Here is a 15,838-nt window from a genome sequence, read left to right as displayed (position 1 = left end):
CACATTACATATAAATTCCAATTGTTGGTTTGAAGTATCTTCCTGTGTTCATTAATAATTTGTTTAGGATTTCTAAGGATTTCTCCAAAATATAGAACAAAAAATATAGGATTCGCACCAAAATAGACTCCATAATCACCAAGAAAGGATTCATTCCACGAATTCTTCAGAGAGTTCGCCAACAGTTTATCCAACTTTGCTTTTGAATTTCTTTCTAGGTTTTTTCCATAGAATTGTTTGAAAAAATCTAGCATTCCTATAAAATTCTCTCGAAAACTTATTTTTTTTTTCAAAAATGCCTAACTAAGCAATATTTCCAAAAACTCTTCCGTGAAAATAGTGAAAAAATCCCGAGTAATTTGTTCAGAGATTTCTTAGAGAATTATATTATTGTTTCTCGTAGAATCTTCTGAAAAAAATGACCAAAGATTCATCTAAGCGTTTTCCAGAGCTTTTTTTTTCTTTAAACCGCACTAACGATTCTTTTGGGATTTAAATTGAAGAAATTTTTCACCAGATTCACTAAGCACTTGCAATTCATTCTTAAACTTCCTAAAAAAATATCCAGAAGCTCCATCAAGTATTCCTTCAGGTTCTAGAATCAACTCATTTTTTTTCGAATATAAATCTTAGGACTTTTCCATAAAAGAATCGTATTAAAATTTAAACACTCTCCATTTTTTGGTTCAAAAACTACTCCTGGAATAACTTAATGGGGATTGCTATATAAATTCCTCTATGAATCACTCCATATCAAATTTCTAAAGAAACGAAAGGTTTGAAATAACTTTGTTGGTAAATTTTTCAATAATTGCAGCCTAAATATTTTTCGGAAAAAATCACTGAATTCCTGTCGAAAAATTTAAGAATTTCTCAAACATGTTAACAATGTACCTCACAGAAAATCTTAAGTGGTTCTTGTAGGATTTAATAAATAAAATCGTGATCTCTTTCGACGTCTTTTATAATAGAAAATGATCCGTGCTCAAATCGTATGGAATTTTTGCTGTTTGTATTTGTAACTAGAATCTTATGTAATATTTAGTATGAACTCTGAAGATTCATGATACTATGGTGAACATATTGATTTAGAACCCATTTTTTCCTACCCCTAAAAATTCCAAATAAACTTTTTTGAAGGTTTTATTATCGACTATTTTGTAGTATTGTAGAAGGTTACCGCAAAAATGTAAGATTCTAGTTTAAATCTTAGTGGAAACTTTTGCATAACTTTAAGAATTTGTTGAGGAATTCCTGATGTATTTTCAGGAATCAGAAACCATACGCATAAAAATTTCTTAATTGTTCAAAATTCTAAAAAAGGTAAATTATATTTTAGATTCTTTAAAACGTTGCTTTTGTGAGTATGGAAAGATTTTTCTACGAGTTTCTAGAATTCTGCCAGAAAGCCTCTAGAAATTCCGCTTTCGTATCCCACAAAAATTCAAACCTAGAACCAATTTCTAAAGAAGTGTTTTAAGGAAAATCAATAAAAATTTCTTTATGAATATCTTAATAAATTTTCCACATCCCAGTTATTTTGCTACAGACTCCTCTACCGCTATGCTGATTTCGGAAGCAAAATTTTCCTGGGGGTTTTTAACAAATTTTCAAGGGCAAGAGACATTTAAAGAACTTCTTTTTACCAATTCTTGAATTATACTTGGATTTTAACCGAAATTTCTAAACAAGAAAACATAGAAGACTTTTTGAAGCAATTTGTGAAATATTTTGGAAATATTTCTTAAGGACTTTTGATGAAATTTGCAATAAATTTTTTGGGAAATTTATGTAAAGCAATTCAAAGAAGAATTTCTAATAGACTTTTCAGCGAAATATCTCTGAATTAGATTTGACGGAGTTAATGATTTTTTGGAGGAATTGCGAGCGAAAACTGAACTTTTGAGAGATAAAGTAAGATTTTTAAGGTTAATCCGGGAATATTTTCTAAAATCAATTTGATAATAAGAAGTAGATATAGGAGTGGATTTTCACCAGGATGAATTCGCTTTGAAAGTATGCACAAGTCCCACAATATTATTTGACTAATATCGAAAAGATTTGCAAAAGTTCTGAAGCCACCCTTAAATATTCCTTGAGGTATTTGATTAAACTCAAATTTAATAATGCATATCGAAAAGCTTCTTGAAAAATTGTGCTACAAATCTGTTGGATGATAATCAAATAATTTTGGAAATAAAAAGTTTTTTCTTGAAAAATTATAGTTCAAGCAATAAATTTATTCATGCAAAACTACTTAAAAAATTCAATCAATATCAAAGAGTGCTATGGTCACTATGGTCGATTTTGTTACATTTTTTTCACGCCATGTTAAATTTCTACCATTCATTTGAACAAAATTTGGCCATGCCAAAATTCCTTGAAAGTTAAGCCTTATTTTTCGACAATAATTCCCGCTAAGTATTGTCTGAGAAATTCCTATAATATCTTTGTCTATTTTTTCAATTATTTTTTTCGGACATTATACGAGTTGAAGTTAATGTATGGATTTCTTTAGTGGATTCTCATAAGGGTAATCATCATCACCACACACCTCGAGCAGGGTATCCTCCAAAAACATGAGAAATCAGAATACAGCGCTGCTCTATGCTCAAACAGAATGATTTGGATTATTCAGAAAAAAAAACTAATCTTTGGAATCAAACTTCCACTTTTTTACCACGGTTTTTTTGCAATGGATATGTCGAAAAATTGCGCTTACCGCATACAACAAGAAGCTAGTTCTATTAGTAATCAATCGATCGACTGCCGGACGGATAAGCTTTCGGTTGTCGCGTGATTCACCTAAGTCAGAACCACCACGCTGATGCTGTATAAGACAAGCGAGGTTTTCTCGCTATAGTTTTCTACAACATAAAATAACGTAACTACTCAAGAAATGTTTGTGAATAATAAAAGTCATGTAGGGGAATTAGGGGCATAATGGACACGTTAAGCAAATGTTCGTTTTAAGACCCTTAAATGGCAATGTTTTTAATTTACCCCTGGCTAGTTTTCAAGTTTGATGTTAGTACGACGTGCCACATTCATTCATAGTGATAAAAATCATATCATATGTCAGAAAAGCGAGATAGAAAATTGGGTCGAAAACAAGGCTGGTAAAAAGGTATCGGGGCGAAATGAACACCTGTATGAAATTTAGTTATTCCAACATATTCAATGACTGTCAATCATTCCGATATGCAAAAGGGCTCTCCCTCAATCATAATAGCTAAAAAGAACCTTTCTGGGTTCGTGACTTTGCTCAAAAATTAGATTCTTCCACGGTCTTGCTTATATGCTAATTTGAAACTGAGAAAAATTTTAAGTCAAATTTTAAAGAACAATTGAAGGAAAAAATAAAATTTTTTACCGTCAAGCAGTTCAAATGCATTACAGATTTTATGCAGTGAATGAACTTTTGATGAAATATGTGTATTATCAGATATTGAGAGGGTGTCCATTTCGCCCCGTATGTTCATTATGCCCCTAATCCCCCTACATTGATTCAAAAGATTTTGCTGCATGTTAAATTGTTTGTTTTTTAATTTTTTAATTTCATTATTATTATCAAAAATTCTGGGGGGGGGGGGCTGGATGGTTCTGGAGTGGGACAGGCCCCCCTGGTCCCCCCTGTTCCTACGCCAATGACCTCAGCACCAACACCACTAGGTCTCCCTCTATGTCTTCTTGCAATCATGTATCCTCGCTTTGAACCACCCAATGTTTCACGTATCAGTCTAACTAGTTTCAATGGCAAACCCTTTTCAATGTTTTCTCTGTCGGTGCTCATTTTTTTAAACTGATTCATTATCATAACTTTTTAGCAAGGTCCTCAAAATTTGTGTGTGTTTTGTTTCAAATTTTTGTGTTATTTGCTGAACCCTATTTTTTCTATCTTTATTTAGAGATATTTAGCCCTTGGCCGAAGGAAGTTGCCGCATGATCAATTACTCTTCATTGATCCTCTCTTCTGTGAATAAATGTGACTATATGCAAATTTTTTAGCAGTTTGTCACGCTTTCTTGTGAAATAACAAAGTTCAGATTTTTTTCAGGCTGTTTTATTACCAAACAGGTAAACCTTATGAAATACAAAAATAATGATAACTTCTTCATTTTAAGAAGGGTTTGCAATACTTAGGTCCCAGAGGCTCTACCTCATTTGACATAATGCCATATGGTGTAATGCCGTTTGGTATAATGGTCATTTGGCATAGGTTGGAAAATCAATCACAACTTTGTTGTACTTTGAAACTAAAACGGCTCATTTCAGTGAACGGATCCGATCCTAATCACTCATTTTAGTGAACCGGATCTTTTGAACGGTTCAGTGGCTCATTGGCTTGCAAAAAAAGACCGAACGAAAAGGAGTGGTTCAATGCCTGTTGCGCGACATGCGTCTGATTTCCCCTACCCGAACCAAAAGGAAGAAGCAAAAAATGTGCTTGCCATTCAAGTGGGCACTTTTTCTCTCTCTATCTGACATCTTCCTGTGTGCAAGTGAGCGGAGCAAATGTGTCTGTCTATGCTGAGAGCGCAGAGAGCACGCTGCAGCAGAAATCTTTGCTTGCATGTGTGGTGTGACGCGCAAAGCAAGGCACGACTCAAGCGTCATGATGAAGCCGAGAAACGAACGAAGGAGAATAGGGGAAAAGAATCGGTTCGTTCTTTTTCCGGGTGAATTTTTATCTGATCCGAGCTAATCAGATGAATCGACTCTCGCCCAAAAAAGAACCACGGATCACTCTTTCTTTTGAGTGATGCGGCTCTTTTGAACGGCTCCGATTCTTTTTGCCCATCTCTAGTATATAATGTATACAGTTTGGGCGAGCTAACCGCAAGGCCAATTCCTCTGCCTTCTATTCATTGGAATGCAACCTGACGTGGCAGGTGCCATTGTCACCAAAAAAAAGTTGATCATCAGCATCTACACACTGAAGGTACCTGTTAGCAATCAACTGGTTGGTTACTAGGGTGCGGCGTATTTTTCAAAAAACCTCAAAGTTTGAGCCAAAAATATTTAGAGGTGGCGCAAGCGACTTGAAGGTGAATTTTCAAGTCACAAAATATGACCTTCCGCTACATTTCAATAACTTTTTATCCTAACCAATTTTGCAACTTTTAGCATAATTCTTGTCAAATGTATTAAGAGTTTGTAGAATATCAAATTTGATTCAAATCAAAACAAGTCTTAGTTAGAATTAGAGTTATCCTAATTTTTCCTAATTTTATAAAAAAAAACATGAATACTCTACAATTTTTTTCGTTATGGCTAGAGCGGTCATGCTACTCAAAGGTAAAGGGAGTCCATAGAGTAGGTGGATAGGCACCGAAAGAGAGCGATTAGATTGAAATTTTATTCCTCTACCGATTCCAATTTTTACATGGTTTCGAGGCCAAGGTTGTTTTAAAATTGTGTATACGCAACAACAATGTGTGACTAAGTTATTCAATAAAAGCTTCCCAAAAACATGATTTTCCATGACATTTTTTTTTTACCAGGAATAACGTTTACACTATTAAGCAGAAGTTTATTAAGCATATTGGTATTTCTTCGAGTAAAAAATAAACATATTTTTTAATGAACGTGAAAATATTTTTGTCAGAAAACTCATTAAAAATTGTTGCTAAGACGTTCACACAGGTTTAAAAAACGCAAAAAGCCGGTATCGGGTTTAGTTTTAACGTTTTACTATCAAAAATTTAAAAAAATGGTATTATTCATAAACATTCATGGTTTTTGGTAGTTTTTGCTAATAACTTAGTCAAAAAAATATTATTAAGTCATAAATCATGTTTTTTATCTATAAGGAAACCGTTTATTACCGTTTATCTCTCTCTCTCTCTCTCTCTCTCTCTCTCTCTCTCTCTCTCTCTCTCTCTCTCTCTCTCTCTCTCTCTCTCTCTCTCTCTCTCTCTCTCCTCTCTCTCTCTCTCTCTCTCTCTCTCTCTCTCTCTCTCTCTCTCTCTCTCTCTCTCTCTCTCTCTCTCTCTCTCTCTCTCTCTCTCTCTCTCTCTCTCTCTCTCTCTCTCTCTCTCTCTCTCTCTCTCTCTCTCTCTCTCTCTCTCTCTCTCTCTCTCTCTCTCTCTCTCTCTCTCTCTCTCTCTCTCTCTCTCTCTCTCTCTCTCTCTCTCTCTCTCTCTCTCTCTCTCTCTCTCTCTCTCTCTCTCTCTCTCTCTCTCTCTCTCTCTCTCTCTCTCTCTCTCTCTCTCTCTCTCTCTCTCTCTCTCTCTCTCTCTCTCTCTCTCTCTCTCTCTCTCTCTCTCTCTCTCTCTCTCTCTCTCTCTCTCTCTCTCTCTCTTTCTCTCTCTCTCTCTCTCTCTCTCTCTCTCTCTGGAGAATCTAAGGAATCACTCCTAGAGTAATCTCGAGAGCACTACCTGAGAAATTTTGGGAGAAAACACTGGAAAAACATCTGAAGTAATCCTTGATGATATTGCCGACTGTAACCTGCAGAAAGCCTTGAGAACATCTCTGAAAAAATCTCTGAGAGAGATTTTCCTGACGGAATCTTTAGAGGAGTCTCTGCGAGAATTTTCGAAGCAATATGTAGAGAAATCGTTTGAAGAATGTTTGGAGGAATCTCTGGAGGAGTCATTGAAGTTATCTCTGCAATAATTCCTGGAAAAGCTCCCTGGGGAATCCTTGGAGAAATTCCCGGAGAAATTCCCGGAGAAATCCCAGGAAAGTTTATACTGGAGCAATCTATGGAGGAATCATTGGGGGCATTCCGGCAAAAACTCCTGGCCAAATCCCTGAATTCCTGGAATAATCCTTGAAGGAATTCCAAGAGGAAATCTTGACAAAATTCCTGTAAAAATTGCTGAATGTATTTCTGGAGCCCTATCGGTACCGGTTTAGAAAATCTGGAATCTAAGTTTGGCTGGGATTGGCAATAATGATAAAAAATTATTTGTGATAAATAAACATGCATAATATTTTCAATAGATATGAAAAAAAAAATCAAGTTGAAGAAAATAATTTCGACACTTGTAGTGTAGATCCATTCGAAGATGGTTGAATAAATAGTTAAACGCAACATGCCTACAGCTATCAGGACCAAAGCTTGTGTTATCAATCGTCACCGTCAAATGGAAAAAGTCGTCGACGAAACTAAAAAAAGAATCGTCATCATCACTCAGTGGTCCGCCACAAAGGCTCGGCGTCATGACGAACAAATAAGCCTCCTTCGTTACAGTCGAATCTTCGTTCGGGAGCTTTGAGCCGACTAAAAATATGAACCGTGGCGTCGATAGATTCTGAGCCTTTTTTGAAAAAAATAAAACAAAAAAACAAAACGTGTCCGGAGTTGAACAAACGATCTCTGAATCGTCAACGTCACGCGCTTACCAAGAGAGCTATTGTTGAAGCTTGAGCAGTACGGGTTAATTCGCCAATACAAGCAATTTTGGGATGGCATTCGCCGTTTTGTGCATAACAAGCGAATATACAATAAACGCCTCCTTCGCTTGAGAAAGGGGAGCGAACGGAATGAAGACAAAGTTGTTCGTTGACGATTTTGGATTGACGTTCGTCGTGCATTCTTTCGTCGATGACGAGACAGCGACCTGACAATGTTATTATACTGGATGACGATGTCTTTTTTATTTCGTCATCGCACTGTGACGAAGCTGACGATTGCCTGCCCTGGTTATCATATTTAACTCATATGAAAAGTAAAAAAAAACTCGGTTGGCTGGACCAACACAGAACAGAACACTCTTATGCCGACACTTACATTGGCGATATAAAGGTCAAACGATAGGGGTTTCTGAAAAAAAAAATGTAAAACATAAATGTAAAACATAAATAATATATGAATGAGAGTTCATGCCGTCACTCAGAGTGACGAACCATTCATATTTACGTCCCACCGTTGTAACGATGAAATGTGTAGTCATATATTTTACATATTTGAAATAAAAGCATAAAACGAGCTCACCAAATGATACTTCATCCCTGATTGATTCACTTTTAGATACACTTACGGCATACAGACTCCACTCGGAAACGAACGAAGCGCAAATCGAGAAAAGAAAAAAAACAAAATCACTCCAGACGCGCGAAAGCGAACTCGAGCGATTGGGCATTGCACCGCACTTCATGAAATACATTCAACGATTCATCCACAAACTCGTCTCGAGATACTTCTGAGAACACCTCCTAGAATTGTTCCAGGGATTCCACCAGAATTGTTTTCCACGTATTCCTTCTGGAACCCATCCAGAACATTATGAACTAGTTCAAACAGCAATTTCTTGAACAATTGCTTCAGAAATTTTTGAGCAAATTCACTAAAATTTTAACTAGCATTTATGAAGGAATTCTTTTACTTTTTTTAAATACTGAGCTTACAGCAACATATTACTAACAAATCTAAAATTAGTCTTCCATTATTTCAGCTAATCTCAGCTTCCGAAATCGTCTAGTGATTTCCAAGATATTCCTACACAAAACAAAAAAAATATACATATAAAGTCTATGAATTTCTTAAAAATCTTACGATAAATTATGTTTAGCAATTTTCCAAAAGTTCCTATAAAAATTTACCGTACTTCATTAATTTATTTCACCGAGCTGTTCAGCTGTTGAGATTTCACAGGAATCCGTAAAATAATTTAAGTGTGAATCGCCGCAAGTGGCCCGTAGGCCGCTGTTAGGTGACTACAGTATTATAGCGTCAAAATTGTTTTCTGGTAAAAAGGCCCCCACAAGACTCAGGCCCCGGGGCCCTCATATTTGTAAATCCGGCCCTTTGTGCAGTAATGCTGAATGAATATGACATGCAGAAATGGACTAGAAAACATTTGAATGAGCACACTAACTTCATACTTTTAGTGATATTTTCTCAACGCCTACTTTTCCATAGACAGATGCTTTAAGCTAAAGGCCGGTTTGCAACTGACAAGAAAAGGAATCGCCTATCTCGATGCGTGGAAAATTTCTCCCAAGAAATGGTCAAGAAATCACATTTTTCTGATCGCAGTACGCAGTTGAGAAGAAATGTCACTTCAAAGGGAGCTCTCTGTAGGAAATTTCTTGACCCTTTCAATCAAGGAATTTCTTTACTTTTCTTGAGCGAAACAGCATACTTAGCTTAAGTATGCCGTTTAGCTCAAGAAAAGTAAAGAAATTCCTTGACTGAATGGGTCAAGAAATTTCCTAAAGAGAGTCTCATTTGAAATGACATTTCTTTTCAACTGCGTACTGCGATCAGAAAAAATGTGATTTTCTGGACCATTTCTGGGAAGAAATTTTCCACGCATCAAGATAGGTGATTCCTTTTCTTGTCAGCAGCAAACCAGGCTTTAATGGACAGTTTATCATTACCATATGTAACCAATTAAATTCAACTAAATCAATGATTTTTTTATTTCAGGTCCTGATGAAAGACGTACTTCGACCGTACGTTCCTGAGTACAAGGGCCACGTGAACAGCGACGATGGTGAATGTATCCTTTTCAAAATCTAATCAATCATCATTTCTGCCACTAGCCGACTTAGATACAGCACACATTCATTCATTCATTTGTAAACCCCGCACAGTTTATCTCTATGCCGTTTAATGCTAATGATGATGTTTCAATTAATTATTTATGACGTGAAAAATGCGGCCTGGTGATTTTATCGCTACTTTTTCCACTATTGTAAACTATATACTGCGTCGCCATTCTCCCTGAAATAACTCGAGCATTTTCCCTGTAGAGGGAGCTCGTTGTTTTTGTAATTGTTATTCCCGGGCAAATAATAACAACACTCCCCGCCGCTCTAGAACACAGAAATGCGCCGCTAATACTATGCTTGCATCCCGCCGCCATCATTATTATCGCACTTCACTTAGATACCGCGCATCGGGGACGGGATTTGCTGTTTTAATTTAAGTTGCTTTGGCTAATCAAAACAAACAGCAGGCGAGTTGTTTTTCTCCACGTTGCGAGACCTGACTACTAGATGCGGTTCGCACGTGTGAAAAATCAGGGCTTACTTCGCACTAATTTAACCTTGTTTCGGTTGTTCGCAAACCCCCTCTTATTCCGATCCGAAATGACAAAATTCGGATGCAAAGTGCATTCAGCGCTAAGTGCGCGTCATCATTTATTCGATCGAGCCCAGATGCGCACCGCCCGGGGGGGATTTCCTCATTAACCCAATTAATATGTAAATTTTCCCACAGAATCGATGTGATTCGAAGCAATCAGCAGCATGTGCGGTCGAACAGCTGTACCTGCTGCAGTAAATTACATCATTATCAACTTCATTAACTCATTGTTTGGTCCAATCAAAACGAGTGTGAGTCGTAACCGGTTTGCTGCCGCAGACAGAGAATGAAATCTTCCTTAACCTCCCGTCTATGAAACCAATTAGCCACCTACATCCAGCTGCAAGATCTGCTCACAGACTTCTACCAGCCGTGCGTAATGGACTGCAAGATTGGCGTACGAACTTATCTGGAGGAGGAGCTTTCCAAAGCCAAAGAGAAGCCGAAATTGCGAAAGGTTTGTGTCTATCTCTATCCCTCTTGCACATTTATTAGATCTAAAAGATTGACTATCTTGCTTCAGGACATGTACGAAAAGATGATCCAAATCGACCCGAACGCACCGACTGAGGAGGAACACCGCGCCAAGGGTGTCACCAAGCCACGCTACATGGTGTGGCGGGAAACGATCTCCAGCACATCGACGCTCGGCTTCCGGATAGAGGTTAGTAATGTTGTTTCTAGTATAGTTATGGTTAGGAGGTCATCCAGTCCATGAATTAACAACTTCAAAGAGATTATAAACCAATTTTTTAAAAATGTACGGATTCTGAATTCCGCGGGCCTTTCAAAGCCGAGGGTTAGAGTCCGCGGCTACAAAGCAAAGCCTGAAGGTGTGTGGGTTTGAATCCCGGTCGGTCCAGGATATTTTCGTAATGGAAATTTTTTTAACTTCTCTGGGCATATAGTATCATCGTACCTGCCACACGATATACTAATGCGAAAATGGCGAATTTGGCAAAGAAAGCTCTCCGTTGATAACTGTGGAAATGCTCATTGAACACTAAGCTGAAAAGCAGGCTCTGTCCTAGTGAGGACATAATGCCAAGAAGAATAGAAGAAGGCCATTAACTACGCTTGAACTGCATAAGGGTAATGGAGTTTTTGGATACCCCTCTACAGTTAAATCTCAAGTTTTGTCATAGCAACCTAGAGCTCTAATATATGGATTTTAAAAATATTTTTAAAATAAATTCGTTACTAAGTCCTGAGCATTCTTATATCAAGCCCGTTTGGATTTAAGGTGATTAAAAAACGAAGCCTAACTTTGAATTTTCAAGAGCACAAGACTAGATTTGACAACAGTTCGCGTTGGGATAAATATTCAACGCGAAGCGCTGTTTGGTTCTCAAGTCTAGTACTCTAATATTTTTTAGGTTTGGCTTCGTTCTATAATCACCTTAAACCTTATTTATAAACATCCAACAGGGGGGCCCAGATAGTCGTAGCGGTAAACGCGCAGCTGTTCAGCATGACCATGCTGAGGGCCGTGGGTTCGAAACCTACTGGTCGAGGATCTTTTCGTAAAGGAAATTTTCTCGATTCACAGGGCATAGAGTATCTTCGTACCTGCCACACGATATACACATGCAAAAATGGTCAATCGGCAAAGAAAGCTTTCAGTTAATAACTGTGGAAGTGCTCATAAAAGAACACTGAGAAGCAGGCTTTGTCCCAGTTGGGCTGTAACGCCATAAAAAAACATCCAACAGACCACTTGTTGCGCTTGCAATAGATCATTGCACTGTTTTGATTTTGTATAGGATTTTGACGTTCACTAGCCTTGTCGTTCACTTATTTCACGGAAGAGCGAAATAGATAGAACGATTTTTGTGCAGAACTCCATATTCAAAAGCCCGTATTCATAGGTATTCTTGAATAACCTTCAACTGTCGTTGATCTTAAAACTACTTGAAACATAAGTTTGCTTAGACCTATGTGAATAACGACGCTATTTATCAACGTTTGCTTGTGGCGCTGTTGTCACAAAACTGAATTAATTTATAATTACCCTTAACTGAACTTTTCCATGCTTTTTTCAATGCCATGTTGTAGAGGATGACTTTTTATGTTTTGAAACATTTGTTTGACACTTTGAGGACCAGTACTCACGCTGTCAGCGCGTGGCAAACTAGATGTTGGTCACACAAACAGTAGCGACATTAGCATTCTTAGGTTATTGCTTCTACTTTCGCTACTCAGCTTACATGCCTAGTAGCGAGTCACTTTTGAAAGTAGAAGCATTAACCTAAGAATGCTAATGTCGCTGCTGTTCGTGTGACCAACATCTAGTTTGCTGCGATGTGACAGCATGAGCACCGTGTCAAAGGCCAAAACAAAACATTCTCTTTTGTGTGGGATCGATCCTGGGAGGGAGAAACCGATACTAAATTTATGTACGTCATAGTGAGCCGAGATTATGCTGTCACGAACTGTCACTGTGAGCCCAGATCTCAAACAATGGACTAACATGGAAAAAGCGCGTAATTGATCAAAATGTATTTTTGCATTTCATCAAAGGTGACAAACAATTGATTAAAAAGCTATGCATTCTTATTTAAAAGTGATGTCACGAAAGCACCTTCTATTATGATCAAATATAAAGTATTCAAATACGCATACAGTTTTGTGACAGCAGCGCCACTAGCGTTCTATTACTAACATTTCTATTCTTTGAATGACTAGTGACCTGAGAGAGAGGAGGCAGCTGGCTTAGATTGCGAGCTTCCAAAAGTCTTGGGAACCTATCACCAACTGTCAGTGGAAAACCACACATTCGAAGGGCAGAGCGTGAAAAACCGTCGAAATTCAAGTAAACTTAATTTGAACTTCTAGGTGTTTCCGATGATATCACATTTCAAAAAGTTGATTTACTGAGTATAGTTGTGTGTTGGTAAACTGCTTTTGATTTTTTTATATTCATACCATTTTTAGAGTGAACAAAAAGAAGTGAATATAATTTTGAACGGAATAAGTTCATCTGACCGTTGTGCACAACCCAATAAAATAAAGAGGTCAAAGAGGGCAAGAAAACATGCCAACTGTCAGTGAGCTGTCTCTCTCTCTCTCAGCTAGTGACCAACGACCTGGTCAACAAGTAGTCACTAAAGTCACTTTTTTTGGAAGAATGTTCATTTAAGTCACTTTTTCCGTGATGATAAATCAACGATAATCTAGATCGGCTTCTTGAAATTAAATAGCAGAACAGTTGCTGGAAAGGGGGAGAGTTGCCTTTGGCAGAAACACGCAAAAATTGACAGCAGCTTCCATGCTCGCAGCTTCAATGCTGAAAATTGTTTATTTAGTACAATTATTAACAAATTGAAATTATTATAATCACATACAATTTGTTGTTCACTTCTCACTACCAAAGAAACGGTCTCCCGAACTCCTCTGTTCTATAGAACACTACTGACTTTTTTTTTAATTCAGTGTTGCCAGTTTCACAAACAAATTCCGTCACAACAACAGTAATGTTTTACTGGTTTTTATTATTCTAGTGCAAACATTTTTTTATAGCATATTAAAGTGCCCGAAGAGGCAAGAAGTGTTTGCTAATTTTCTGGAACAATTCAAATTATTATTTTTGACAGAATTCTGAAATTCACTTGTTGGATTTTATTTAAAAAGTTTTGATAAAGTTTCAAAATTTAAATGTCAGCCTAATTCCTTACAGACCTGCTGAGTTTATTTAGATTAATTTCTCGACCAATCGACGGAGAACAGCCTGAAAGGATCTCTGACCTACCTTTTGAAGGAAGTCTTAATATAAAAAAGATAGTCGAAACTTCTCTGAAATTTGAACCAAAAATTATTCATAAAAAATTTCAAAAACTTGTTCAGGAATTATGCGTACAATAATTTACCAAGAAGCTTAATCAGGAATTTATGAAAAAATAGATTCAAAAATTTTACAAGAAATTTTAACAAATCCGCCAGGTATCTCTCGTGGATTGAGCCTAACGTTTTATCGCTATGGTTTCGAACGACTGGTTCTATTCCAAATACGCGCTTTGGAATAGAAATGGTTGTTTTTACAACATTCATGAGCACATGGGCTAATTGTTTCGAAATCAGCTTAAAATAAGTGTTATTCATTAGTATTTGGTGATACGATTGTTTTGGATACTTCGAGTACTGAGTAATGTCCAGATTATTGTAATAAGTATACATCATGACTATGACATAATAATCACCTGATTCGGGTTTTGTCGAGTTCATCGAAAATCGATAAAGCTTCGATGTGAGTGAGTGATGTTAGTGTGAGTGAGTGAGGTTTAAACCTATCTACATAATCAAAATTGGAATGGTGTTTGTATGACATGAAATGACTTGCGAACTGGTCAGCGGAGCTGAATGATTCATTCTTCGTTTTGATTGTCACGGGTTCCGACGTGTTTGTGTGTATAACAATTCTAGGATATTCACCGTTAAAGTCGGAAAACGGGAGTTAATGAAAATGTCATTTTGTATGGGACGAAGCATAGCGTTTTTCAACAGCCTACTTGATGGCAAGACGATGTTTACTGGGACCACTAGTTTTAAATAAATTCTCACTGCGATTTTTTCCTCTTCTATTTTTAAATTCTCGATTCTGACGGGAATTGCGAAAAAACGTCCAAAAAATATAGCATTACATTTTGTAAGGAACGCTAAACAATCTTCTTTTATCATCGTACATACATTTATTCTCGAACTCTTCTTGAAACTTCCCAATAAACGCATGAAGGGATTCAGAAATTCGTTCCGCAGCTCTGGCATATAAAACAGAATTAATGAATGTTGACGATTAAGTTCGCCATTAATGCCAAGGGATTTTGTAATAATTACTTTCATTGAGATGATGATGTATTTTGAATTTTTCCTCTACTGACAGGAATTCGAGATATGATGTGGTTCCATATGCCTCGCTCTGTAATTCAATTAATTTTCAATTTTACATAATTTGTAGGCTTGTTAACATTCTTGTTTATAGAGACCATTTTTTCGTTTCTGAACTTTTAATTTGTACTTATGTTTGTAGTTAAGAAGTCTTTTTTAGTCACTTTTCAGTGACTGTTTGGTCACTTTTTCGGTATTTTTTGTCATTAAAGTCACTATTATTTTGCTGTCCGACCGCTACTAGTCCTGAGCTTGGTGTTCTAAGAGCACTTCTACAGTTCTAAGCTCGTATAGGCCTGAGTGAAAGCAAAAATACTGAAACTCTCACCGTTATGCAAATATTTAACAAATTCCAACTATATTTTGTCAGTACACTCGTAACACATATCTGGTTTCTCAAAGTGGTCAGAGAAACTAGGGAATTTTCCTGTGGCCGGAGTCATTCCGATGAGTCACTGGGTCCGGTAGTGTAAAAAGAAGCTATTTTTTTGAAACACGCCAAATGGTTTTTATTTATTTGCAATGAAAATCATTTTAATCCACATACGGTAAATGTACCAATAGTGGAGGTACTAAGCACGGATCAACTTAATTACTGCTCAAAATTCAAGAAGCGTAGTGAATGTACATATTATCATTGTAACGGGAAGTAACGATCAATAACTTTTTTTGTTTCTATTCGGGATGAACCAATATTGGTACACTGTTCCTTTAGTAAAGTATATATTTTTTATTTTCGTTCCTATACAGAAAGAAACATCCATGTAAATTTCAATGTTAAATCATGCACATAGAGGGAATACCAGATTAGTTAGGGGCCGTCCATAAATGACGTAGCATTTTTTCACAGATTTTTTACACCCCCCTCCCCCCTCGTAGCATTTCGTCACAAAGGATGATACCCCCCCCCCCCCC

The 15,838-nt window shown here is 37.0% G+C and overlaps 1 protein-coding gene across 5 annotated transcripts in view; it reads left to right on the top strand.

Annotated features, from left to right (window-relative positions):
- Positions 1–15,838, top strand: part of LOC5577433 (inositol-trisphosphate 3-kinase A) — a 583,345-nt gene that overhangs the window by 553,714 nt on the left and 13,793 nt on the right. For all 5 annotated transcript variants that reach the window (XM_021850560.1, XM_021850561.1, XM_021850563.1 and 2 more), the window contains 3 exons: positions 9,383–9,455; positions 10,369–10,499; positions 10,566–10,706. In XM_021850560.1, coding sequence (XP_021706252.1) covers positions 9,383–9,455; positions 10,369–10,499; positions 10,566–10,706 — 345 coding nt within the window. The remainder of the gene's footprint in view (positions 1–9,382; positions 9,456–10,368; positions 10,500–10,565; positions 10,707–15,838) is intronic.

Source organism: Aedes aegypti, chromosome 3 (assembly GCF_002204515.2).
Source record: "Aedes aegypti strain LVP_AGWG chromosome 3, AaegL5.0 Primary Assembly, whole genome shotgun sequence".
Classification (NCBI taxonomy): Eukaryota; Metazoa; Arthropoda; class Insecta; order Diptera; family Culicidae; genus Aedes; species Aedes aegypti.
This window is presented reverse-complemented; position numbering and strand designations above follow the sequence as displayed.